Here is a 27,017-nt window from a genome sequence, read left to right on the forward strand (position 1 = left end):
CGCGGCACAAGCCGAAACTCCGTGTGCGGGATGCCGTTTCGCTCCTCGCGCGTGTCAGAGGAGCCCTTTCGTTTATGTTACGTTTTGTACGAAGTCTTTGCTGATCTGTATGTTCGCCACTATTCGAGTAACGTTATAACTTTCAAACAACTTTATTTGATATTCATTATAGCATCGTAACGAATGCGAGGGCAAAAACAAAAAGGCTGCTATGTGGCAGCTTGACAACGTTTCTTGCCCCTATTCTCGGTATCGAAACACACGCATATATACAGTTACACTGAGTAAGAATGCATTTGTTATTTTGTGTACATACTACTTTGATGGAATCTTATACGAGAAGAGTTGGACAAACCGTACACGGAGCGAAAAATGGTGGTCGATAACGTCTACGTAATATTAGGTGCCTTTCTGTTTCCCGTTACTCTGGCCAACTACAACGGAGGAGTCGCACAGCACAAAGCAGCGAAGTGAACTCGTCATGCACCGCGGTAGTTGTGCCTGCACAGCAGCCTCCATAATCCATACTTGGCGCTCTCGTTGGCATGCTATGCCGAGTGTATACGCATTCGACAAGTCGCTGTCGCGCGCTGCGCCTGTCGCACTCACCCATTTCGACACGCGTGCCGTCCTGGTGCTCGACCCCTACGACCTCGGGGGCGAACTCGTGCTCGGGAGTCAGCTCGGGCGTCGCGTAGTAGGCACCCATGGCCACCTCTTCCACTCGATACCAGCACACAAAATTAATGGACGAGGTACCTCAGGCGCGGACCGGTTTCGTCGCGCGAAACGTGCAGCCGATGTTCAGGGGACACCGCCAAAATGCAAAGCCTCCGGTGACGCGCTAAACAGAGGCGCAGACAAGAACAGACGTAGGTGCGACCACTCGCTGGCCCGTCCGTCACCACACAGAAGAGGTTTGCCTAGACCAAACACACGTCGGCTGCAGAGGAAGCACAGTGAAGAGGAAGAACGACACCCAGTCAAAACACTTGATCATCCAAACTTCCGAGGAGAACCTTCTGGTGGCCAGCGATCGTGGGAAATCCGAAACCGGATGCGTGCACACGTCTCAGAAGAGGCGCTGGAAATGTGGAAGCCAGCACGTGGCGAAGACGACAGCACTTTCGGTTTCTTGGATTGTCCGTGCCGAATAACGAAAAAGGCGCTAAAGAGCGCTTGCAGGAACTTGTGGCCGCGTTCCAAGCGCGACGCCCTGGACTGGCTTAACGTCAGCCGTGTTGGCAAGGAATACACCGGCGACCACGCGTAAATTTCGAAAGGCGACTTAGTTTCGGGGACGTCAAAAGCCACACGATGGAACCCGGTGTCACTGAATGAGCCGACGACACCTTCACAAACCACGATGCCGAAGCACGTGACCTGTCGGCTGTGCACCACCACGCACAAGTCGGCAAACGACACAAAGCAGGCGCGCTCTCCGACGCGACGCACGCGCGCACAGAGGCGTGGTGGCTCGGCTGCTAACGCGACGGCGCACGGCGAACGCGCAGGACACGCCGGGCGTCTTCTGCCGGCGCGGCGTTGCCGGCCCACTTCCAGCCGCGTCCGCTTGGAGCGCCGGCGGCGGGCCGGTACGTGACGTCCTCGTGGAGCGACGCACACAACAGGTAAGGCGAGCGCGCGCGAAGCCGTCACGCAACGAGGGCAGCGGGGTTTAGCGAAGCAGCGTAGCCTGTTCCTGATTCAGCCGGCGTAGACGGTGAAAGTGGTTGTGGCGCTCTGGTGAAGGCGACGGCTCGAGAGGATCGCCGGGGTATCAGCCGCCGAAACGGCAGCCGGCCAAGATGGAGAGCAGATAAACGCGTTCCGCGGCGCTCAGATTCGCCTGCACGACACAATGCGGCAGAGGGCACACGAGGTAAAAAGGCAGACGAACGACCTCCCGATAGTCTCTTGTCGGAAGGATGTTACTTCCTCGCAACTTCCCCGGTGAGCACTCGAGCGTGCGGAAAGCGTTCTGCAGCCAAGTCGGCTCGCTGCGAGCGACGCATGCAAAACATTGGCGGAACTGCTTCGGGACGAAGCTCACGCAAGAAGACGATTCCCGCATTGAGCGAACCAGATATCGAGTCTGTTGCTGCAGTAGCGTCGTGGGTGAAAAACCCAGCAGTGTAAACTCGCTTGAAGTGGGCTATATACTATATAGCCTAGGTTGTTCCGCGGCGTATACTATACAGACAGCAACCTTAAATAATTTCCAGGTATACGCGCAGCCTGGCATAGCGTTATTTACGAAGGCCGACAGTTCGTATACACTAAAAGCGAGGGGTGTTAATCTTTCTCGCAACGCACCGTTTGCAACGCTTCTGGATGACGTCACGTGACGCATAGGTTTGCGATACCGCAGCACGCCCCGAGTGGAGCGCACAAAGCTGGCTCAAATTTTTTGCGCTTCGTTGATCGTGCAGGCAGTATACTAAATCTCCCCGGCGTACCCTGTATTCAGTCGGGCCGGCCGGAGCAGCGCCAAAACGTCCTCTGTCTTCGAGTGCTAAGCCAGGATGTTCCCCGTGCTTATCCTCCCGCTTCCTGTATATAGACACCGTGGTTGTGTTTTCCCGTGGCCGCTTCTGCACGCTGATCGGACGGTGAAAGATAAAAAAACTCCACTATCGAACAAGCAAGACGAGGAAAGAGAGACGATCGCTCTCTGCGTTATGTGGCGCACGCTGCTGATTTTTGCAGACCTTTCGCGCCGTGACGAGAAAACGTGTACGGGGGTCGGGCGGAAAGTACAGAGAATTAAGCCTCCGAGGAAAGCGAGCGAAACCAACAGCAGCGCCACCGAGTGCCAGAGGGAAGACGGAAGCACGTGCTTCCGTGAGCGAGAATCAACTTCTTTAAAGCGGACCCAACGGGACGGAGAGAGCCAGGCAATTTAGAAGCATACAAGGTGCCAACCAAAACTACCCGATTATTACGCGATCGGAAATGCGCTCTGGATTGTATAGTTTTGTTCTCTCGTGAATTATAAGGAAGGTCGTGCGTCTACAATTTACCTGAGCGCTTGTGGCCGTTTCTACTGTCGGCCCTCCGTCCGCTGGCGCTCTGTTATTTACAATCAATTCACGGTCGCCTTACTGTGTCTCCGACAAAACAGAATTACACTGAGATTCACCAAGGAAGCGCTTCAACCATTTAGAGAGATTTAGAAAAGCACGGGGACAAGCTCCAGCTTGGCTGGAAAGAATTCCACTCGCAACCAACTGTCGACAGCGGAATCGGAGTTGCAGAGATGTCAGCAGAATGCCCGGAATGTGTTTTCGAAAGAATGAAAACTTGCTGCTTTACCGAAAGAAAGAACTGCGCACTATAAAAGGCTTTCGTCGTTCTTTAAACAAGTTACACTCTTCGAACACTCACCCTCTGCGAGAGCCTCATCAACGATCACGACAGACGGTCTCCTCTGTTTGCGCAGTGAAATAAAGCGGATCATCGAAAGAGCGAATTTCCAGCGAGATTTATATTGCGATTGCACGCAGAAAGAGAGAAAAGGCGAATCAGGCATGCATCGAACGGTAACGTTGAAATCTGTGTGACGACGCATCGAAGGGCGATAAATCAAGCATTAAATTATTACGCGACAGCAGTTCTAATTTTCAGAAGCATGACGCACAGCTCGCACAGAAGGGGGCCACCGGTCTGTTCTGGTCATTTTCTTGGGACAAAAATTTCTTGAAGCCTGGACAGCCTGGGAGACAGGGCAAAATCAGGCACGGAGGGGCGATGTTAGAAACAAGAACAGCGGCAAAGCTCTCCCGCTGTTTCGGTAGCACGGCGCCAGTCGACGCTATGCGCTACGTCCAGCGTGGGAGGGCGCTCGGCCACGCGCTCGCCGCGTATTGTAGCTCACACTGAGCGTGATAGTACTTGACTACTTTTTGCTGGGCTATATCAGTTTGGTATCACGTGCATCAGATTGACTGCACTCATCACGCTGTAGTAGGACACGAATCAATGTGAAGTGAGGCACTATAAGAGAGCAAAGAGCGCCCTTTTTCCTGTCCCTGACGTTGTGTCGCGTCGTATTTAACCGCTGGTACACTTCGATTTCATTCGGCCACCATATCCTTTCAACCCGTTTGCAATGTCTCCCTGGGGACGCTGTTGGAGGTCACGTGCGAACACTTCTCTGCGCTGCTTTCGTGGGCAATTAAGCCGCGCAAGCGCCACTTATTCAATAGTGTCGCCAAGCGAATGCGCATCAAAGCGGCGGCCGAACGAGATGCGAGTGCGGCAGGGTGGACAACTGGGTAATTTCGTTAGGAATAATAAAAAAAATTAACGCAGCAGAACAGGCAAATAAGAGGATGGCACACAAAAATATCACTTGGATCTGACCGTTGGTACGACTGAATGAAATAAAAGCAGCGTAAAAGATAACAAAAGGATAAGGACACTCGCCGACTACGAACTGATTTCTTTTTATTTTGTAGAACAAATAAATACGAAATTCTAACCTGATTAGTCTGCGCGCCAAGTTTGAATTTCGAATTTTTTAAAAGATTCTCATCCAGACAGGCTGGCAACTGCCACCGGAAGGGGCACAACGCCTGCCTATTCAGAAGAGTAGGCAGGCGTTGTGCCCCTTCCGGTGGCAGTTGCCAGCCTGCTCCTCGCTTTCCCTTTCCTGTTAACTGTGTATGTGTGTTCAAAACAAATAATAATAATAATAATAATAATAATAATAATAATAATAATAATAATAATAATAATAATAATAATAATAATAATAATAATAATTATACACATAGTTTACCGAAACCTGCATAATTTTTCTAGTAATTCCCCACACATAAGTTTGTCCCGGTCACTGCAACACTGCTTCGACCTCACGCTTCTTAGAGTGCGCGTGTGCACTTGACAAAACACTGGCAGGCCCGCGTCGATCTAGCTGAAGGCAAATCAGATCTAAAGTGCTAGCAGCTCGACACTTGCGTGTGAACAGAGAGAGCCAAGGTGAATCACTTTCGCGTGACGCCGTACACGTTGGACCATTCGAACGAGCTTCGCTCAACAAAACTAATCAGCGCGCCCCGAAAGTGATCGTCGGGCAACACTGCTTGGCACCGCCTACTGATGGAGTACAGAGGTGGAAGCAGCGGCGCATTCCCGTTGAATGCGTGGACGACCAGGGGTATTCTGTAAGAGTCCACCTGTCCATTTCGGCTGCTGCTGATTGGATGCAGCTGTACGAGCGAGGAGGACACGAGCGCTCCTAGCCAATCAGCAACGGCCGAAAAGGACAGTCCACTAAGTGGACTCGTACAGAATACCACCCCGGGATGTCGGGAAGAAGAGCGCTTCGAAGCGGACCAAGAAATGCTACGCACACGGCGGGGACCCCGCCACAGAGTGCGCGCGCCCATTCCGGCAGCTGGCCAGCGCGCACTCCCGCCTGCGTGGCCGCGACGAAAAGGGTGTCGGGGCGGCTTCGCTCCTGGGAACAATGCGGCCGGAACACTCTCACCGGTTCTGCCCTTTTTTCCGCGTGCAAAGAGCGGCGGTTCTTTCTTCTTCGTGATTTGAGGAGAGGGAAAATACGCTCAGTTCTGCAGCCCATATGGGAGCACGGCGCAGCGTAATGGGGAATGGGGGTGGGGAAAGAAAGATGAGAGGGTAGAGGGGGAGAGGGAGAGTAGGCTTCAGGCAGCAGACGTCAGCATCATCGAGGGGCGATGGCCGGCGCTCGGGCAGAGGCCGTGTGAGGCCGAAGTCTATTGGCGATCTAGAAGCCCGTTTGTGTAAACATATTCAAGCAGGCTTGCCAGAGCCGGGAGGTGGTAGCGGGCCGGGAAGAGCAGGTGTGTCTCTGACGTAACCTCACGAGCGGCATATGCTGCCGTCGCGATGCGGTTGCGAATGCTCAAAAGTGGGAACCTAGAATGGTATTTCGCGGCGCCTGTGTAAAGCCCCATTAGGGAAATTAAAACGAGCGCACAAAAAAAGAAACAGAATGTTTGGGAAACTGAACACGTGAAAAAGATAAAAATTAAAAAAAAATTGGAGGACGCTTAAGCTTCGCCTTCAAGAGTTGAACGCGATAGCGTTCCCGTCGACCCGCTAAGGGGTGTAAGACAATGGGCTACGGCGCAGCGACTACGCGCCCCGCATGGGACGCGGTGAGCGTCGAGCAACGCAGCGTTCGGCGCGACAACGAAATGTGCGCCTGAGCAAGTGACGCACGCCTGAGCCTTAGAAACAGCTCGTTTCTAAGGCAACACCGCGTTCACTAGAGGCGCTTTTGTACCGCTTCGAAGCATCGAACTCGTGGCTCAGTGGCAACGTCTCCGTCTCACACTCCGGAGACCCAGGTTCGATTCCCACCTAGCCCATCTTGGAAGTTGCTTTTTATTTATGAAGTGCCTGCCGTGATTTATCGCTCACGGCCAACGCCGCGGACGCCGACACCGACACCGACGCCGACGACACCGCCTTTTCTGTGACACGAGCTCCTTAACGCTATCGCGTTAAAAACAGGAAGGGGGGGGGCGGGATCATCAGTCGCGAGTAGAAACTGCCGTGGCAACGGCGCGGCTTGAGCGTCTGAAGGAGCAGACAAAAGCGATCCGAACGCGCAAAGGCCGCTGCCACACTGTAGCCCGTCTTTTCAACCCGCTAATTTGTTTGCGAAGTGAAGGAGTATGAAAAATATGCGCAGGAACTATCGAAGATGATTGTCAAAGTGAGCGGAGCTGATATCAGCTCGTATGCCTACTAATCGCGCTAACGGAAACATGGCTCACTGCGCATGTCTGCGACGCTGATATCTTCGTCAATGCTCATCGCTTCTCATTCTATCGCTGTGATCGTAGCACGCAAAGGTGGCGGCGTGCTTCTCGCAATTTGCAATGATATACCATCATCATGTATACACGTGCAGACTGAACTAGAATTAGTATGGTCAGCAATAACACTTAATCATCAGAAAGTTGTAATAGGAGTATGCTACCGTCCACCTTCGTCGTCACCAAACTTTAGTAACGAACTTTATGACGCTGTTAACACCGTTGCAACACGCTTTCCTTCATCACCGCTGTTCCTACTTGGCGATTTTAATTTACCAAACACCACATGGAATACCGACCCCCCTTAATTATCCCCACTCTCACCTCAAGCTTGCGACTTTTTAGATGTGTGTTCAGTATTCTCACTCGTGCAGATCTGCGTTCAGGCAACTAGAATAACAGCTACCACGGCGAATACACTAGATTTAGTGTTCACTAATCAACCCGATATAGTATCGCCTGTAACGTACCTGCCAGGAATTAGCGACCACTTGCTTCTACAGTTCTACTTCTACTAGACCGTCCGAAAACTAAGAAGAAAAAAATAATACGAGACTACTACAGAGCAAATTATCAGGCCATAAATGATGCACTATCCTCTTTTATTGGCGTTTTCCTTTATGGCTTTGAACACCGCACTGTGCAAACTAATTTGAACATGTTCACAGCTATATAGTCAACCATCTAACTGAACAGTATACATTCCTCAACGCACCATTACAACTCACACAAACTCTCCCTGGTACAATAATCACATTAAGCGTTTGTCAAACAAAAAGAAGCGTCTCTACCGCATTGCAAAGCTTTCGCCCACAATCGAACGCTGGGCATCGTATACTGCGGCGTCAAACGCGCATACGTGCAAGCGCTCAAAGACGCCGAAAAGCGCTTGTAATCACATGTTCTCCCTTCAATGCTTACCACTAATGTTAAAAAATTTTGGCGTGCAATTATTCCTTCGACTGACAACAGCCTTGTCTTAACCGACTCTTCCGGTGTTCCAATTCCTTCTGACCTTTCTGCCACCCCATACTAAACCATACATTTTCAGAAAATTTCACAGCCACATCTAGCACACGTATGCCAAGTACACAGCACCGTAACTATGTTACCTTGCCCTCCGTAATTGTTGCTCCATCCGGTGTCGGTAAGCTTATTTATGGACTATGCATTCATTCTGCTCCCGGATACGATTGTATTAACTAGAAATTCTTAAAAAAACACTTCATATTATTCTTCCATCATACTGTCCAAACTTTTCCAGCAATCACTTGACCATTGTACGCTACCTAGTAAGTGGAAAATAGGCAAAGTGATTCCAGCGTTAAATCCGTCAGCAAAGCATCCCCTAATAATTATTGTCCCATCTCTTTCACCAGTACATGCTGTAAAATGCTCGAACGTATTATTTTTACTAACCTGGTTAATTTCCTTGAATTGAACTCATTTTTTACGTCAGCACAGCACGGTTTTCGGAAATTTTACTCCTGTGAAACCCAAATAATATCATTTACACATGCACTACACCATATTCTTGACAAATCATCACTAGCTGATTGTATATTCTTAGATTTTTCAAAAGCATTCGGCAAGGTGTGTCACAAACTATTACTTCATAAACTAAAACAACTTAACATAGACGGTAACCTTTTGAAATGGATTGAGTGTTTTCTTCTCAACCGCTCGCAATTTGTTTGTGCTAACGGCATTACCTCCGGCTTTACAGAGGTCCGTTCAGGTGTTCCACAGGGTTCCGTCCTTGGAGCCCTACTGTTCCTAATTTACATTAATGATCTCCCCTCGCTTATCAACTCCTATATCCATCTGTTCGCTGATGATTACGTCATTTTCAGAGAAGTTGTCAATGCTAACGATATTGAATTACTTCAGTCAGACCTTACCACTATAGGGAACTGGTGCAATGAATGGTTAATGAAGCTCAATATTAACAAATGCAAAGTCATGCATGTTTCTAGGAAAACATCTACAATACCGTCGTACTACGTTAACAACATGTCGTTGGAATCAGTTTCTTCATATAAATATCTTGGTGTTTACATCACTTCTAACCTAAACTGGTCTCTTCATACTGAGAATATAATTAAAAACGCTAATCGCATGCTTGGCTACCTACGTCGCAACTTTTTCAACGTACCTACTAATTTGAAACTTTTGTTATATAAAACATTAATACGACCCAAACTCGAATACGCGACTCCGGTATGGTACTTTGCTCATGAAAACCTAATCACTGGCCTCGAGATGGTTCAAAATAACTCTGTACGTTTTATTCTTGCTAACTACAACCGCACAGCGACTATAGACCAGAACACGATAGCCTCGCACCCAGACTGACCGAACGCACACTCTCGCACCCGGGTTGCCCGTTCGACCGGCGCCATTTTGTACTGGGCTGCCAAAGTGTGTTCGCCGGCGACCGGCACACATGGCAAGCGTCAGCTCTAGGCCTCCAAAGTGCGGAAATGTGCCCGTTCACGCGGATCCAAAGTACAAGAAGTCATCTGGGCATCATTGCGTCGTGTTTGGATGCCAAAACAACCAGCGCAAAAGGAGCAGGTTGCTTAGCGTTGTTTGCAAAGAGCACAACACACGTAGGGAATCGTGCCGGCATGCGGTGTTTTCAGCCTGCACCGATTTCCATCCGCAACGAAGAATGCCAAGCTGCGCCACCGGTGGATAGCTGCAGTGAATAGGAAGAACTACCAACCCAGTGAAAATGCACGAGTGAGTATTCGATCTCTGTATATTTTGGTGCCACGTTCAACTTTGCGCCCTACGAACGTAATATGTGTAACACGCAGGTTTGCTCCGAGCACTTTCTGGACAACAAGCCTACAGAGCAGAATCCCGTGCCAGTGCTTCGCCTTGGCTATAAGAAAAGGACAAGCCTTTTCGTATTTTCAGTCATGCTGAGCTCCCGAAGGTTAAGCGGAACAGTTGAGTTTGCGGTTAGCGATACTTGCAGCTGGTGCACGGCATGACCATTAAGCGTGAACGACAAGTTGTAGGCAATAGAATGTTGCCCTGCTGGTGAGCGTTATTGCTATGAAAGTAAACCGAAGTCTGCTCGTCACGTAGCATGCGTCCACAAAAACGTAAACGACGACTGCTCGTCGCCGAAGGTGTTCGTGTAGCGCGCCTGTCTTTACGAGCCGATGTTGCAGGTGTCATTCGTAACGAATTCATTTGAGCTTCCTGAGCTCTAAACTGCGTGCGGGCTGTTATGCGGGGTAAAGCGCAAGATTTTTCCGTTCATATAGCGAGGAAAATAAGGTGGTTAGTTATTGTTGCATTTTGTAACAAAATTTTGCTCGTTCTCGCCAGTTTTTTTTTTTTTTTTTACTGTTTTCTTTTCTAAGGGAGCGCCAACAATCCGATATGGACTCGCACAAGCGAAACAGGCCTGATACCAGGTAGCTGCAGTTGGTGGGGCTAATTTCTTGGAATGCAGGTGCGGTTGTTGTCTTGTACCTGACGATACAGCTTTAAGTAGGTATGGTAATTTTATGTGCCCTGTCATGGTTTGTGCAACAACTGTACAACACCTGCAACTGTCATGCTCACCCTGTTATAAGGGCTTTGACTGCATACGTAGTTTAACATTATAACTACTGTAGTTCCTCATTTTCCAATGAGTGCAGGTTTAGCATCATATATGCTGCTTGTTCGAGTGCTGTAGGCTTGTGTTCTGAACGTTGTACGAGAAATTGCACGATACAATTGGCCTGGTGTATTTTCTATTTCATTTTGAGAGGACTTTATATCTTCGCAACAGTGATGGCATGGGAAAGAACTACAGCCCTTCTTACTATAACATATATTTTGTTTTCAATGTGCAGGTGGTGAAGGGCAGGCGTCTGCTAATCAGGCAGGCTATAAGCCCAGTCAAACGACCTCGCCAGCAGTTGGTTGCCGAACGCGGCCAACTCAGTAGTGACCATGACAAACAAGACCAAACTGAAAGTGCAGAGGACAATGTTCTGCGTGCTTTAATAATATATGGCACCAACACAGTGCTGTATATTCCTTCACAGGTTACGTCCCAAAAATGCGGAGATATTACAGCTCAGACGTGTTCTAGCATATAGTGTGCGGTTTGTGCAAACGTAATAGCGTACTTGCCCGATGTATTCGCTTCTGCAGTCTGCACAGCACTCAGTGTGGCCATTGCGGACTTGCATGAGGTCTTGAAGTTTGATTGGATCGAGACAGCGAAAAATGACAGGTTATAAAAAACGCGAAACACGCCTTCCGTCCAGCTGAAAAACCCAAGTTTCGCTTTTGCGCCGGGTCGCATCTCCCGGCGTGGCAGCCCAGACCTGCTACTTCGCGGCGCTTGGGATAGATGGCGCGACCAGCGCTCATCAATATGGCGGCGCGCTTTGAATTCACGGTGTTCTGGTGTATAACTAACATGAAATCTAATCTTTGCCTCCCATCGCTGGCATCCCGCAGAAAAGTGTCTCGTATTGCCCTCTTCCACAAGTCGTACCATCACCATACTCTACGAGATCACCTCATCCCCCATCCAATTTATGTATCCCGTCGCATTGATCACCAGTACAAAGTCGGCATTTTGTCATGCAACACTAAAAGTTTTTCACAATCATTCCTGCCGCGAACCTCGCGTGACTGGAACCATCTTCCCGCCGAAGTTGTAGACCTTATTAATTATGAACAGTTCCGTGAAGCCTTAGCTAATATTGTCTATACAGGTGCCATTTAAACACTCATGCAACCAACTGACTTTGTCTTCTTCATTCTTTTGTATTTACCACTCCCCCTCTGTAATGCCCTTGGCCCTGAGGGGTATCATAAATGAAATGAAAAAAGAAATACAAAAGGGAACATTTTTATGAAGCTATATGGCGGATCTAAAATGCATAATGGTTTCTCAGAAACCTTCCGCGCAACTTTTTTGCCACGATTAGCTTATGGTAGTTTGCACAAACTGTGCTTGCCTCGGTGTTTTCTTCAATCCTCTGGTTGAGGCATGGCGGTTGTGTGAAACAAACATGCGTCTCTCTTTTGTTGTGCGTGGTAGTGCAATATACAACACGCAATGCCGTCTCGGGCACCGCATGGATGTTTGTCCATTCCCTAACAACAAGATCTGCAGGGGCTGCGCCACCCGCGATCCCGACCAATACCACCCCCAAATGCACGCTGTGCGGTGGGCCCCACACCATGTGCACGGCGGACAAAGAGTGCACGGCCAAATACAAAGCGCCATACGCCATCTGGAAACGCCTCTGGGAACAACGTACGGCACAGAAATCAACCTCTCAACAAGGTGATTTCCCGCCCATGGACACCAAACACCGCTCCTGCTCCCGTCCCGGAGCATGCCGTTCCCGGTCGAGATCCAGGTTGACCCCAAGAGGGCGACAGATTTCAGAAAAGGTGAGCTTCGCAGAGGCTATGACACGCGTCTCGCGAGAGGGTCCGGTCAGGTCTCCCCCTACACCTAAACAAAACACAGACAATTCGGCCATTGATCAACTTAAGAAATAAAATGCAGTTATGCGCTACTTAATTCAAAAACTCACACAGGACATTCAAAACCTAAAGCAACCCAAAACACAACCCACACACAAAGCCCCAGAACCCCCTAGCGTCACACCCCCGACACCGGCCCAAGCAATGAGGGCCCTCCAGGAGGAGCAGGGCGCTCCGAAGACAAAGACATGCTCGTGTCGCTACAGAGCACCGTCGAAACTCCCAACAACGCTCTGCTTGTCGTAGTGCAAAAAGTCACCGCCATATGAAAACAACCTCCACACTTTTTTCACCACGTCCACCCCCTTCACCCCGGCTATAATCATGGACACGAGCGGAATCTCTTACGACACTCCCGCCTCGCCACCGGCGACCTCTTAGATCGCTCGTCATGGCACATACTCCCACCAATGCAGTGATATGGCAGTGGGACTGTCGAGGCTACCTCCACAAACAGCCCGTTCTTCGTCAACACCTTCGCACATCTTCACGTCAGCCGGATGTACTCATACTCCAGGAAACGCACGACACTCCGATCACTCTTCCCGTATATCAACCCTTCATCGCTGCCAACGCCACCCACAGTCTCCACGCTCGTCCGAAACAGAATCACCGCAATCGAACACGATCTCCACGACCGTCCCACCGAACACCCTTTTATAGAACTCATCCTACACAAAAAACGGACGGACGGTATCTTCATCCTCAATATTTATGACGCCCCGTTCCTACGCTACAGTCGCTTCCTAACGCTCTTCAAAAAGGCCCTGCACGCCGCAGGCGGCAGCCCCCTAGTCACCGGCGGTGACTTCAACCAGTCTTAATAGCTCGCGTACTTTGCGTGTGCCCTCAATATGCGGCCGAACGAAGAACACTCAAATCTACAGTTGACAGCTTGGACTCCCGCCCCTTTTCAGAAGAAAAGCTTTTGGGCGCGTGGAGGAGTGTCCACTGTGCCCAACGTGCCATAAAATCACTTCTGAACTTTTTAAGTGAGACTGGTTTAGACGATCGCCTCTAGAAGCTTTGAGACGTGCAGTCAGTGCGAAATGTGTTTGCGCAATAACTTTTTGTGACAAGATTACTTTTTGTATGGACAAGATTACTCTTACGTGTATTGCGTCTGCAGTGCGCATCCGCATATTGGACAATGTGTATAGAGTATCTCATTGTACCATATAACATAATCACCCGCCACCTACCTTTCCCTGTATTTCCCACTTCCCCTTTCCCCAGTGAGGAGTAACAGGCTAGAGACACGCTCTCCAGGCCGACCTCTCCTCCTTTCTCTCCATTAAAATCTCCTCCTCCTCAACCAGTCTTCTGTGATTCCAAGGCAGCCCTACAGAGTGTACTCTCAGCTCTGCGCCTTGGATCACATGAGCAGTTCGTCGCAGAGACCAGGTAAGTCCACCATCGCATAGTTGACAAAGGACACGATATAATATATCAGTGCATGGTTGCCCAGTCACTGTGGCATACATGGCAATGATAGAGCAGACGCAGCTGCGCGATCTGCCCATGACGGCGTCAACTGCGTTGCCATTTTTCTTTCGAGAGCCGACGCAGCGAAAGAACTTTCCGTACTTGCACATGACCTGACATTAGCTAAACGGAATTCATCCAATTTCACAAGTGCACGCCTTCATACCCTGGACCCTAATTTACAGCTCCGTATTACAGTTCCACGACTTGACTGCACCCTTCTAGTCCGTCTATGGCTTGGAGCAGCATCTTCAAATGCGACTCTTTTCTTATCGGAATGGTCGACAACCCACTGTGTGACTTCTGCGGGTGCAACGAAACGATCGAGCATCTTCTTTGTCAGTGCTCTCGTTTTAACCGGCTAAGAGCAGTACTCTCAGCCACCGTAGACAAACTGCACAAGCGCCCAATGACAGAAAACAAGATCCTTGGAAATTGGCCTACGCGTACATCAGCGCGATCCGCTATGAAGGCGCTGCTGCGGTACTTAAAAGACACTGGACTTTCTGGCAAATTGTGACTACACTGTGTGACGTAGGATTGTACGGTGACACTGCGTAACACTAGGAACGCCTTTGCGGGATGCTGCGTGACAGTGCCCACGCAACAGTTTGTGTGTACGCGCGTGTGTGTGTAGTTTTTTTATCCTTCTCTCTCTCACCTAACGCATCCCCTTGCCCCTCCCTCAGCACAGGGTAGCCAACCGAAGATAATATCTGGTTAACCTCCCTGTCTTTCCTTTGCCTCTCTCTCCCTCGCTCTCTCTCTCTCTCTCAACCTCCCGCACACAGGATGGGGCTACAAACACTGCTCTGCTGCGGACCGTAACCTTTGGCAATACTCCCACGATCTCGCCTTCACTCTCATGGGTGGGCAGCGCAACCCGGACGAAAGACGAGAAGAGGTGCACAATACGAGTACACAATCACCAACTCGCCCAGCTTGCCGTATTAATTCACTCTCATCACCGACCCGACTTTCCCCACACGCCTCGGCGCCTTCACTGCACGAGACACGACGCCCGACCTCACTTTGGTGAAAAATGTAGTGAACGCTCAGTGGCGCAGTACTCAATACGACCTCAGCAGCGGTCATTCGATCATTGAAATTACTTTCCCACACCTCACAGCTAGCTCAGCGACGAGAACGAGAGAGTTCGCATGGGTGGACTGGGACGCCTTCCGCAAACATCGGACAGCAGAAGCGACAGACACCCCGATCACCGATATGGGGCTTCAGCCTCCCCCCCCCCCCCCCCGAAATATTTCGTGCTGCACATGCACCGCCGAACAAAGCAATCCCTGGCGCCTGAAATCGTTCTGGATTTTGTCTTCAATGTCTTTCTCGCTCGAAAAGACATTTCACGGCGAACATTGCGAACTCGGGCTTGATTTCGTGGCAACGCCCATGTACCGGGAGTCACAAAACGCAAGCAGCCCCATCCGAGCACAAAGTTTCAATGGCGTTTTGATTACGAATGGGCTCGCCGCGGCATCTCGCGGAGGCCGCGGAATCTACAGAGAGCATGGATGTCTATTCCGATACTTTATAGGTACAAGTCTCATAAACTTTTGATGTGAAAAGTGCATTGATATTTCCAAAGTTGTGGTTTAGATGTTCAGTTGAGGAACTTTGTGGGTTTAATGCTGTTATGAACATTCGACACCAAAGGTACATTGACTTTTCTCGGAACATACAACGAGGCAAGGCAAATCAACACACTATCACACAAGTTGACAAAGCACGCAGCGAGATCTGATGAGACGAAGGGCTGTGGTTGTTCATTTGTGCCGCCATGACACATAAAAAAATATCAACATTTTTCTTCACCTACGCCAAGGCATCCATGTCAAGACACTAAAGCCAGCCAAGGTAACTACGTTCTTATTTATTTTTTTCTTATTTGACTTTTATTCCCGAGGACACATTGAGCCTCTTCAATTTTTTTTGTTCTCGCTACCCTACCCGCTGGCTGCCAGAGCCAGCCAGAACTCATACGTTTTTCTCGTGTTGCCCCGACCACCGCGCGGCGCACTTCGGTGCGCGTTCTGTTTGCTCTGGCCCAGTGGATTTTCACGTGGCCGAGCTTTGGACGCTTTCTGGCTAGCATACGAGAAAAAGAAGCAATGGTCGCTCGCTGCCATCACTGTGGGGATTCGACGGATTGCAACGCATTCGTTTGAGCGCAACCTCTCCGGAAAGTCTTGTCTCGCCGGTGTAGGATACCGAGCAGTATGCGTATGGTTCTCGGTGGACCAAGCGTCTCGCATTTTCTTCGATATTCCTTCGGTAGCGACATTACGTGCACAAAGTAGGCATTCGATTGCAGCCAACATACTTTCCCTTGCGTCTTTATTTTTTTCATTTCGGTGCCCCCGCCCCACAAAGGGAAATAAAAATACATTGTTGTGGCGTAGTGAATTGCCGCGCATGGTGAAAGTTCGATTTTGTTACTTCTTCTTTTGTTGAATGTAATGGGCCACGGGACGCTTCACTTGCCGGATACTCTTACTATATTATTGCTATTGAAATTATATGGACACTCCAGGCGCATTCCTACCGTCGCCGTCGCCCTTATGTTTCGTATAAAGTCCAAGGGCGATAACATCGTGACTGATCTCCGCAAGCTGTATGTGCGAGGGAAAGCTTGGGGGGTAGAATTGGTGAGCCGACGATAGTGACTCAGTCTTGTGTGCGCAAGGGAGAAAAGTGGGGAGCAAGCGCGCCGCCTTCCGTCGCGCGCGATATATCGGGGGGAGTGGATGGAATGGGGGCGGGAATTCTGTGAATCTGTGATTGCGCAACATGTTTATTTGCCTTGTTTGACGCATTATGACAGCGACTTTTTCTTAGATACGTAGATTTATTGGATACTTATACGTATATTCAAATATCTTGTTGTGAAGTTTTGTATATACGTGCAGTGAACTTTGTTTCCAGTGACACTTTTTCGCCCTTTATCAAGCTGTATCTTCGCAGTTGTATATCCCATTGTATCTTCGCATTTCTAATGTACGAGGGCCAGTCAAATGAAAGTAAGCCAACCCACCCCGTCCAAATAATTGTTCAGTTCATTATCTGCGAGGCATACGCGTAGCACAAAGGCATCTCTCATTTACAAAAGTGACATGCAGGGGTGTGGATAAATGTTCTTTAATGCTCTCATACACTGGGTTGAACATGGTTGTTTGACATAATGGACGCTCGAAAAGTTGAACAGCGTGGTGTCGTGAGGTTTTTGACAGCTGAAGGTGTTTCCCAAAAAGAAATTAGTCGCCGTATGGCTGCGGTGTACGTTGAACATTGCATTTCATTGGCCACTGTGAAGCGTTGGAGCAAACGGTTCAAAGAAAAGGACGTGAAAGTTGCAAAGACGTTCCAAGACGAGGCCAAAGCCATCGTGCAATCACCCCTAAGAAAATTGCAAAGGTTGATGAGCTGATGCGACAAGAACGGAGGATAAGCACCGATAAACTTTCAGAGTGTGTGAACATCAGTCACGGTTCTGTTCACGCCATAATTCATGAACATCTCGGTTATCGGCTCTCGTGTGCGCAAGGAATGCTCAAGATTTTGAACCACCACCAGAAGACGGAGAAGTTCGGCGCTGCCAATTGACTCATCTGATCCAGCATCACAATGATGTTGACGACTTCTTGTCTGCAATTGTGATCGGAGACGAACCATGGTGCCTGAAACACGAGCCTACGAGCCTGAAATACGACGGCAAAGCTTACAGGGGTAACATTCAAGTTCACCACGCCCAAAGAAAGCAAAGTCGGTCATTTTCGTCAGAAAAGTATTGTTGAATTTTTTTTCGATCATCAGGGGCCATTACTCATAGAATTTGCTAAATCTTGAGAGACTATCAATTGTTTCTGATATCGTGAAACGCCGAAACGCCTGCGGTGTCGCAATCAAGAGAAAACGACGTGGAAAATTGAGTAATTCGGTCATCTTGCTCTACAACAATGCTCGTCCCCTCTTCGCTGATGTGTTTAATACAAAACCGGCAAAGTTCAAGTGGGAAACGCTGCAACATGCGCCATACAGCTCACACCTGTCGCCTTTTCCTTGCGACTTCCACATTTTGAGGCAACCGAAAAAACAGCTCAAGGGAACCAGATTCGTGTCGGACGATTACGTGAGAGAGTCAGTTGCAGACTTTTTGAGGCACCAACCCAAAGAGTTTTATGAGACGGGAATCATGCAACTCGTTAGTCAATGGGACAAATGTCTAAATGCTCATGGAGACTACTTTTAAATTAAGTACCTCGTTTGTCATATATTCGCATTCGTTCACTTTCATTTGACTCGCCCTCGTATATTTTGCAGAACTCCTGTTTTATACGTGCTCTCTGTTGCGACTATCATTTCAGTGCAATTACTCACGATACACGACCGGTGACAGCTGCTCCTGCGTAATACATTGGAACAAATGACAGCGTCATTGAGATTTTTCACTGGCTGTTGCATATGTAGAAGAATGTAAACACGGGTCTTGAATGACAAAGTTTCATTAACGTATTTGTACTCAACTTGTTCATAAAATTTCATGTCCTTTACATTTTTCAGATCAGCGGCATGCACTGTTTGCTGGTTTCGAACTGATATAGTTCTAAAGTTCGTGCGATATTTTCTTTACTTACTATATAGACAAAAAACATGGAAGCATTCATATTATTATTTTGGACACAACTTTTGGCACATACGTGTATATTCTTTTACGAAAAAGAGACGTATTTTACTTGTTTTGACAGTGCGTAGCGTTCAAGAATTCGTTTGCAGCATCTTTGGCAATGGCAATGCAAATATTATTCGTGTATTTGATCCAGCGACAAATTGTTTAAGAGGAAGCTTTAGCTCGAACCCAAGTCCGACGCGGCCTATTAACATACATGTAAAACGCGGAAACGCTTTTCTGAGATAACGCTTAGATAGTTTTTAATGAAATTTGTTGCATTTGAGAGGGAATGTTAATTCTAGTGTCTGTTGGAAGCGGAATTTCGATTGAGCGCCTGAATTTTGTTTTAAATATTTCGAAAAAATCCGAAAGTTTTATAAATATAAGAACAACGTTTACAATCTAATAGCTCTGCATCAAGAACAGGTATCGTGGTTCTGTAAACGGCATCTATGATAACAGTCAAAGCGGACTAATTTTGTATGTCAATTTGTATTTTATGTGAGTTGGTTACGTTGTGCACAAGGCTTCTGCAAAAGCCGTATTCACATAATGCTAATATTTTTGAGATTCATGTGTAACATATCACTTTCGTCCACTGTAGATGTACTATTAGTCTAAATTTACAGAATTCTGATATCATTTCTCATTGTTGAGTTACAGAGTTTTAAGCTTGATAGTTTCGTCTGCTGAAACTTTGCGATTATCGCCAATTTTTAATAAAGAATTGACAACCTACATGAAAAGTTCGAAACCAGCGTTCACTATAATTTAAGTTCTTTTAAATTCAACAAACATCGTAAATTTGGTGCAGCGGTTGCCAAGGAAAACGAATTCCCCTTGTACATGTATTTAGATAGGAGCATCCGAGCTAAAGCTTCCTCTTAAGGAGGAGGCCGAGCTGCAACGTGAGCCCCCCCCCACTCCCCCCCCCCTCCGAACGAAATTTCTGGCTACGCCACTGCTCACCGAGTACATTAACTGCTGGCACCAAGGGTCCATTCGCGCATCATGGAAAACGGCCAAAGAAATTCTTATCCCAAAACCTGGCAAGCCACCTAACCTTGCCAATCTCCGCACGATCTCGTTAACCTCGTGTGTCGGTAACCTCGTGTGTCGGTAACCTCGTGTGTCGGTAACCTCGTGTGTCGGTAACCTCGTGTGTCGGTAACCTCGTGTGTCGGTAACCTGGTTATGGAGCATGCACTTTTTACGCGCATAACGTCTCACCTCGAAGGAACGTCGGCATACCCCCACTCAATCCCCGGTTTTAGAGCGAATCTCTCAACCCCGGACGCCATGCTCGAACTCAAGCATCAAATCCTCGATGACAAATCCCGACCCACAAGAGCGATCTTGGACCTCGATCTCGAGCGCGCCTTCGATAACGCCCCGCACTCTGCCATCCTCGAACGCATCTCCCTGCTCAATCTTGGCGAGCGCACCTACAACTCCGTACGAGACTTTCTATCCAACCGACGGGCGTTCCTCTCGGTTGGAGTCATTCAATCAGAGAAATTCACTCTCAGATGCGCGGGAACTCCGCAAGGCTCTGTCATTTGCCCATTGCTGTTCAATTTGGTCATGCTCAGATTAGCACAGGAACTGCAGAAGCTCGACGGCATAGAACAAACCATCTATGCCGACAACATTACCATCTGGACCACAACGGACAGCGACGGCAAATTGAAACCGCTCTGCAAGACGCCATTGATGCTGTCGAAAATTATCTCCAAGGCACGGGACTTCGATATTCCCCCGACAAGTTTGAGCTCCTCCTATACCGCCCCACGCTCCGTGGGCGCCCACCACTAGGATCTACGCACAAACGCCACTCCGAGGAAATCCAACTCCACATGAGGTATGGTGGAACCATAGCCATGGTCTCCACCATCCGGGTTCTCGGCATGACCATCGAAGCCAACGGCACCAACTCAACGGCTATATCCAAGATCCTCCGACAGATGGCCAATACGTCGGAGCTGCTGAAACGGGTGACCAACCGGCGACAGGGCATGAAGGAAGAAAGCCTCATCCGCCTTGTTCACTCATACGTCATCCGTAACATCACGTACGTCGCCGCCTTCCATGATTGGTACAAACCAGAAAAAGACTAAATTTGACATTTTTATGCGCGGCGCCTACAAGCAAGCCTTATAGGACTGCCAAACAACAGACGCACGGAACTTCTACTCCAATTAGGACTCCATAACACCCTCGACAAATTAATCGAAGCACAGCGTCGGTCTCATCTGGAGCGTCTCACCCTCACAGAAACGGGCCAGCACTGTCAGGATTGGGGGCTCAATCCCATCGCTCGTGGTCCGTTGTCAACATTGGAGTCGGGCATGAATTAGAGGGTAGCTGGCCCATGCGGTCGTCCAACTTATCCACGCTGAGGACGTTGATGAAGGGAAGGACTGCTTCTCATCGAGAACGAGGAATATGGGTTTATTTACAGTATTTATATCAGTCTAACTGTTTGAGAGAGAGTGTCAGTCCAGCATGACTGCTTAAGAGAAGTGTGTCGAGCATCTGCACAACAGCAGTTTTTAAACACTCGGTCCCCCCTCCCCCGCGATACAAGGTGATGCGAACGTTCGTTTCATCATCATCATCATCATCATCATCATCATCATCATCATCATCATCATCATCATCATCATCATCAGCCTGGTTACGCCCACTGCAGGGCAAAGGCCTCTCCCATACTTCTCCAACAACCCCGGTCATGTACTAATTGTGGCCATGCCGTGCCTGCAAACTTCTTAATCTCATCCGCTCACCTAACTTTCTGCCGCCCCTTGCTACGCTTCCCTTCCCTTGGGATCCAGTCCGTAACCCTTAATGACCATCGGTTATCTTCCCTCCTCATTACATGTCCTGCCCATGCCCATTTCTTTTTCTTAAATTCAACTAAGATGTCATTAACTCGCGTTTGTTCCCTCACCCAATCTGCTCTTTTCTTATCCCTTAACGTTACACCTATCATTCTTCTTTCCATAGCTCGTTGCGTCGTCCTCAATTTGAGTAGAACCCTTTTCGTAAGCCTCCAGGTTTCTGCCCCGTAGGTGAGTACTGGTAAGACACAGCTATTATATACTTTTCTCTTGAGGGATAATGCCAACCTGCTGTTCATGATCTGAGAATGCCTGCCAAACGCACCCCAGCCCATTCTTATTCTTCTGATTATTTCCGTCTCATCATCCGGATCCGCCGTCACTACCTGCCCTAAGTAGATGTATTCCCTTACGACTTCCAGTGCCTCGCTGCCTATTGTAAATTGCTGTTCTTTTCAGAGACTGTTAAGCATTACTTTAGTTTTCTGCAGATTAATTTTTCGACCCACTCTTCTGCTTTGCCTGTCCAGGTCAGTGAGCATGCATTGCAATTGGCCCCCTGAGTTACTAAGCAAGGCAATATCATCTGCGAATCGCAAGTTTCTAAGGTATTCTCCATTAACTTTATCCCCAATTCTTCCCAATCCAGGTCTCTGAATACCTCCTGTATACACGCTGTGAATAGCATTGGAGATATCGTATCTCCCTGCCTGACGCCTTTCTTTATTGGGATTTTATTGCTTGCTTTATGGAGGACTACGGTGGCTGTGGAGCCGCTATAGATATCTTTCAGTATTTTTACATACGGCTCGTCTACACCCTGATTCCGTAATGCCTCCATGACTGCTGAGGTTTCGACAGAATCAAACGCTTTCTCGTAATCAGTGAAAGCTATATATAACGGTTGGTTATATTCCGCACATTTCTCTATCACCTGATTGATAGTGTGAATATGGCCTATTGTAGAGTAGCCTTTACGGAATCCTGCCTGGTCCTTTGGTTGACAGAAGGCTAAGGTGTTCCTGGTTCTATTTGCGATTATTTTAGTAAATAGTTTGTAGGCAACGGACAGTAGGCTGATCCGTCTATAATTTTTTAAGTCTTTGGCGTCCCCTTTCTTATGGATTAGGATTATGTTAGCGTTCTTCCAAGATTCCGGTACGCTCGAGGTCATGAGGCATTGCGTATACAGGGTGGCCAGTTTCTCTAGAACAATCTGTCCACCATCCTTCAACAAATCTGCTGTTACCTGATCCTCCCCTGCTGCCTTTCCCCTTTGCATATCTCCCAAGGCTTTCTTTACTTCTTCAGGCGTTACCTTTGGGATTTCGAATTCCTCTAGACTATTTTCTCTTCCATTATCGTCGTGGGTGCCACTGGTACTGTATAAATCTCTATAGAACTCCTCAGCCACTTGAACTATCTCATCCACATCAGTAATGATATTGCCGGCTTTGTCTCTTAACGCATACATCTGATTCTTGTCAATTCCTAGTTTCTTCTTCACTGTTTTTAGGCTTCCTCCGTTCCTGAGAGCATGTTCAATTCTATCCATATTATACTTCCTTATGTCAGCTGTCTTACGCTTGTTGATTAACTTCGAAAGTTCTGCCAGTTCTATTCTAGCTGTAGGGCTAGATGCTTTCATACATTGGCGTTTCTTGATCAGATCTTTCGTCTCCTGCGATAGTTTGCTGGTATCCTGCCTAACAGAGTTACCACCGACTTCCATTGCACACTCCTTAATGATGCCCACAAGATTGTCGTTCATTGCTTCAACACTAACTCAGCCGAATACCTGTTCTGTAGCTTGATTTGGAATTCCTCTATTTTCCCTCTTACCGCTAACTCATTAATCGGCTTCTTATGTACCAGTTTCTTCCGTTCCCTCCTCAGGTCTAGGCTAATTCGAGTTCTTACCATCCTGTGGTCACTGCAGCGCACCTTGCCGAGCACGTCCACATCTTGTATGATGCCAGGGTTAGCGCAGAGTATGAAGTCTATTTCATTTCTAGTCTCGCCGTTCGGGCTCCGCCACGTTCACTTTCGGCTATCCCGCTTGCGGAAGAAGGTATTCATTATCCTCATATTATTCTGTTCCGCAAACTCTACTAATAACTCTCCCCTGCTATTCCTAGTGCCTATGCCATATTCTTCCACTGCCTTGTCTCCAGCCTGCTTCTTGCCTACCTTGGCATTAACGTCGCCCATTAGTATAGTGTATTTAGTTTTCACTCTACCCATCGCCGATTCCACGTCTTCATAGAAGCTTTCGACTTCCTGGTCATCATGACTGGATGTAGGGGCGTAGACCTGTACAATCTTCATTTTGTACCTCTTATTAAGTTTCTCAACAAGACCACAAACCACAACCACAACAAGTCATCGCAAACTCGCCGCCGCTCCGCAGGACGGTTTACACGCACACATGCACACACACACGTGTTTACGGTCCGAAACCGACACCACACGAATTTCATAGAACTCGGAGCCATTCCGGGTATCGCGTTGTCTTGCGTCTTGGCCGGTGCGTGGGAAGCAGCGCAAAACGGCGTTCCCGCGGCAACTCGCGCACCCGTAGCAGATCAGGTCCGCGTTGGGGAGTTTGGTAACAATAGTTGGCCCGCCGAATTCATTCCGTCAAAACGGCGATGAGGCTAGAGGTTGGCGGCGGTTTCAGCACAAAGCCTGCTTCATCGAACGCATCCTAGCTGAAGCGACGATGAGTGGAGGAGGCGCGTATTGTTCCCCGACACAAAGTCGATTTAGTCACGCTGTGCATAGAGGTTCGCGGCGATGCTCCCGAGATGTTGCTTCCAGAGTCGCAATTGGTTGGCAAAACTTGCACTGCAGCTGGCCGTTCTTAACAGCACACTAACTAAACTCGACGTCACCTACCACCGTGACACGACAAAGAACGTCGGAAGGCAAGGGCTGCCTCCCTCATTAAAGGCTATGGTGACACCACGGGCGTCACCTTCATTGACGCAGCTGAATATCAAGACGGGCACCGCTTCGCGGTGGCTACCGCAGTATAGCAGTATAGTCGGCTCATTCAAACATGACGTCAGCATCGTAACCCAAAACGCTGAGACGGCCGAGGAAGTGGCCATCGCTCTGGCCACCCTCGATCCGGACTGCCACACGATCGTGAGCAATTCCCGCACGGCAATCAGCAATTACACCAAAGGTCGTATTTCACAACAAGCACTGCGCATTCTACACCAAGCCCCTCACTCACCCGAAAACAACATCACTCTCTTCTGGTTTCCAGTGCAAGCCGGCGGCCTACTACATCCGCACCTCACTTAACCTCAACGAGGTCGCTCACTCCGTAGCACGAGGCCTTGTCAACCGTGCCGGAGACAGCGCAAGTGCACCCGCGGAACGCGATCGCCTCACCAGCTACGACCTTGCAAAATCATTCTATCTAGAAAGAACTTTCTCCATCCCTCATCACAAGCTAAACAGAGCACAGGCAACCACCCTTACACGTACGTACGTACGTACGTACGTACGTACATACATACATACATACATACATACATACATACATACATACATACATACATACATACATACATACATACATACATACATACATACATACATACATACATACATACATACACGTACCCCTCACTAGCACGTTACCACAGGATCTACCCAGACATCTACCCTAGTAACACTGGCAAGATCTGTATACGACTTCGGGCAGCACCGCAGTCATGGCTTAGTGTACGGGGCGTCCGTCACGGCAGCGGTAGGTGGACAGTTCGAAACCCACCGCCGGCACCCAACGAAAATGGGTATAGGCGCTCCCGAACCCGGCGCCCGGTGGTGTTTGGGGTGTATCGCCTGGGGAGTGCACCCGGCCGCCGAATTCCCTAGTTTCTAAATGTTACCCGGAAGGGTGAATATGTTTACTGGCCGTTACGCGGACACGGCTGCATTAAGACTCGGTTCAGCATCGCTTCCCCACATGCTGTGGGAATGTAAGCACCAATATCCGGCAATGAATACTGTGACACTCTCGTCGAGATGGCACGCCTCCCTGCGCAGCTCCCACCTCGACGACCAACTCTGGGCGACCCAGCAAGCCTGCGAGGCGGCGAAGAGGCAAGACCTCGACGTCCCCACGTGGGAGGCCTATAGGCTCAGCCAAGTAAACTGCTGGTTTTAGTAAAAGTTTGTTCCTCCTCCTCTACCACGCTATGCGAGGGAACGCACGCTCCAAGTGCCTCAAAGCGTTCGCTTGCACGAGGGAAAGAGGACTGCTCAAGTTGGCGGGCTATCCATGGTACGCTTTCTTCCGTAACTCTCGTTGAAAAACGTGCTTTTTAAGTCGTGGGCTGGGTTCACTGCTCAATATGAAAACAACCAAAAACAGTTTATCACGTTTCGTGTTTTCTTCATTGCTTAGAAGAGGCCTATTTGTCGTTTTGCTGCGCGCAATAAACATTTCCTTCAGATCCACAAGGTAGCGGGTATTCAGCAATAAATAACGAAGGTGGAACATCCTCTGACCTTGTGATGACAACAGGCTTCTACTGTATGCGCGTGGCGCTCTTGTACGAATGGCTTCCATTGCAATCCAAATTGGAGGCCAGCCGCTACGTATAATCGAAATAATACTAATCGTTTTCCAGAAGTAATAAGGCCCAGTATTGTGCTCCGCCGTGGCTGACCGGGGTGGAACCTCTAGTAGCCTTAAAAAGTTTTAAAACGACAATGCCCATCGTTATGTAAACGGCGTCTTCAAGCACTTCTATGTGATGTCTTTGATGTCGACTGCATTGAATGCATTTCTGATACGTACCTCAATGAGTGTCTTGCTGAAACCCCGCAATAAACATTTCTGTGGTCTAATGTGCACAGCACTGGGCTGCTGCGTGGGGGCCACGCATATAATAAGCACACGTTGTTGTTGTTGTTGTTGTTGTTGTTGTTGTTGTTGTTGTTGTTGTTGTTGTTGTTGTTGTTGTTGTTGTTGTTGTTGTCCAACAGCTTCTCTTACATGCTGAGCCATCGAGTGGGCAGACCCGAACCCAACTTAAACCACGTGGAGGCAAAGCAAGCTGATTGCCCGGTGGCAGAGAAACCAAGCCTGCCCATACCAAGGAACACGAAGGAAGAACAAGAAATCATATTCATGCTTACTCTACAGACAAAACGAAAAAGAAAACCAAAGATACAGCGCCGCGTCTCGTCTCTTCTCTGAGCATTTTTAGTGCACGCATCGTTGAAGCTATGCTGTTATAAAATAACAAAAAAAAAGAGTCATCACCAAAGCGAACATATATGCGTTTCTGTTAGCATACGGGCACGCAAGCTATAAGGCCGTAACGTTTGTGTGAATTTAGCGCGAACAGTTCTTAAGGACAACGCACTTGGACAAGCGGCCGGCTGTAGCCTGAAATGGTGTTTACAGTGCCACAAGTGCTACTTTGCTGTGCGGTGATAGTAGGCGGTGACAAGTGACCGGCTGTGATTGTGTATCCGTGCTCCCTCCCTCCCTCTCTACTTTCCTGTTACTTCACTTCCACCTCTCCACTCTGCCCAGCGCAGGGTAGCAAACCGGATATTCGCCTCTGGTTATCCTACCTGCTTTTCCCCTTTCTTCTGCCTCTCTTTTAACGCAAAGAGTCCAATACAAGCAGCGATCATAGTTCATTG

At 48.6% G+C, this 27,017-nt stretch overlaps 1 protein-coding gene across 4 annotated transcripts in view; it reads right to left on the reverse strand.

The window, feature by feature from the left end:
* LOC142559769 (uncharacterized) overlaps positions 1-27,017 on the reverse strand; it is a 448,941-nt gene that overhangs the window by 275,012 nt on the left and 146,912 nt on the right. Inside the window, exon 1 of one of the 4 annotated variants that reach the window (XM_075671403.1) lies at positions 610-1,498. The exons of the other annotated variants lie outside the window; for them this stretch is intronic. Coding sequence (XP_075527518.1) covers positions 610-709 — 100 coding nt within the window. The 5' untranslated portion in view covers positions 710-1,498. Of the gene's footprint in view, positions 1-609; positions 1,499-27,017 lie in introns of those variants that run through there. 4 annotated transcript variants of the gene reach the window in all.

The sequence above is a fragment of the Dermacentor variabilis genome, chromosome 10, assembly GCF_050947875.1.
Source record: "Dermacentor variabilis isolate Ectoservices chromosome 10, ASM5094787v1, whole genome shotgun sequence".
In the NCBI taxonomy this organism is placed as follows: Eukaryota; Metazoa; Arthropoda; class Arachnida; order Ixodida; family Ixodidae; genus Dermacentor; species Dermacentor variabilis.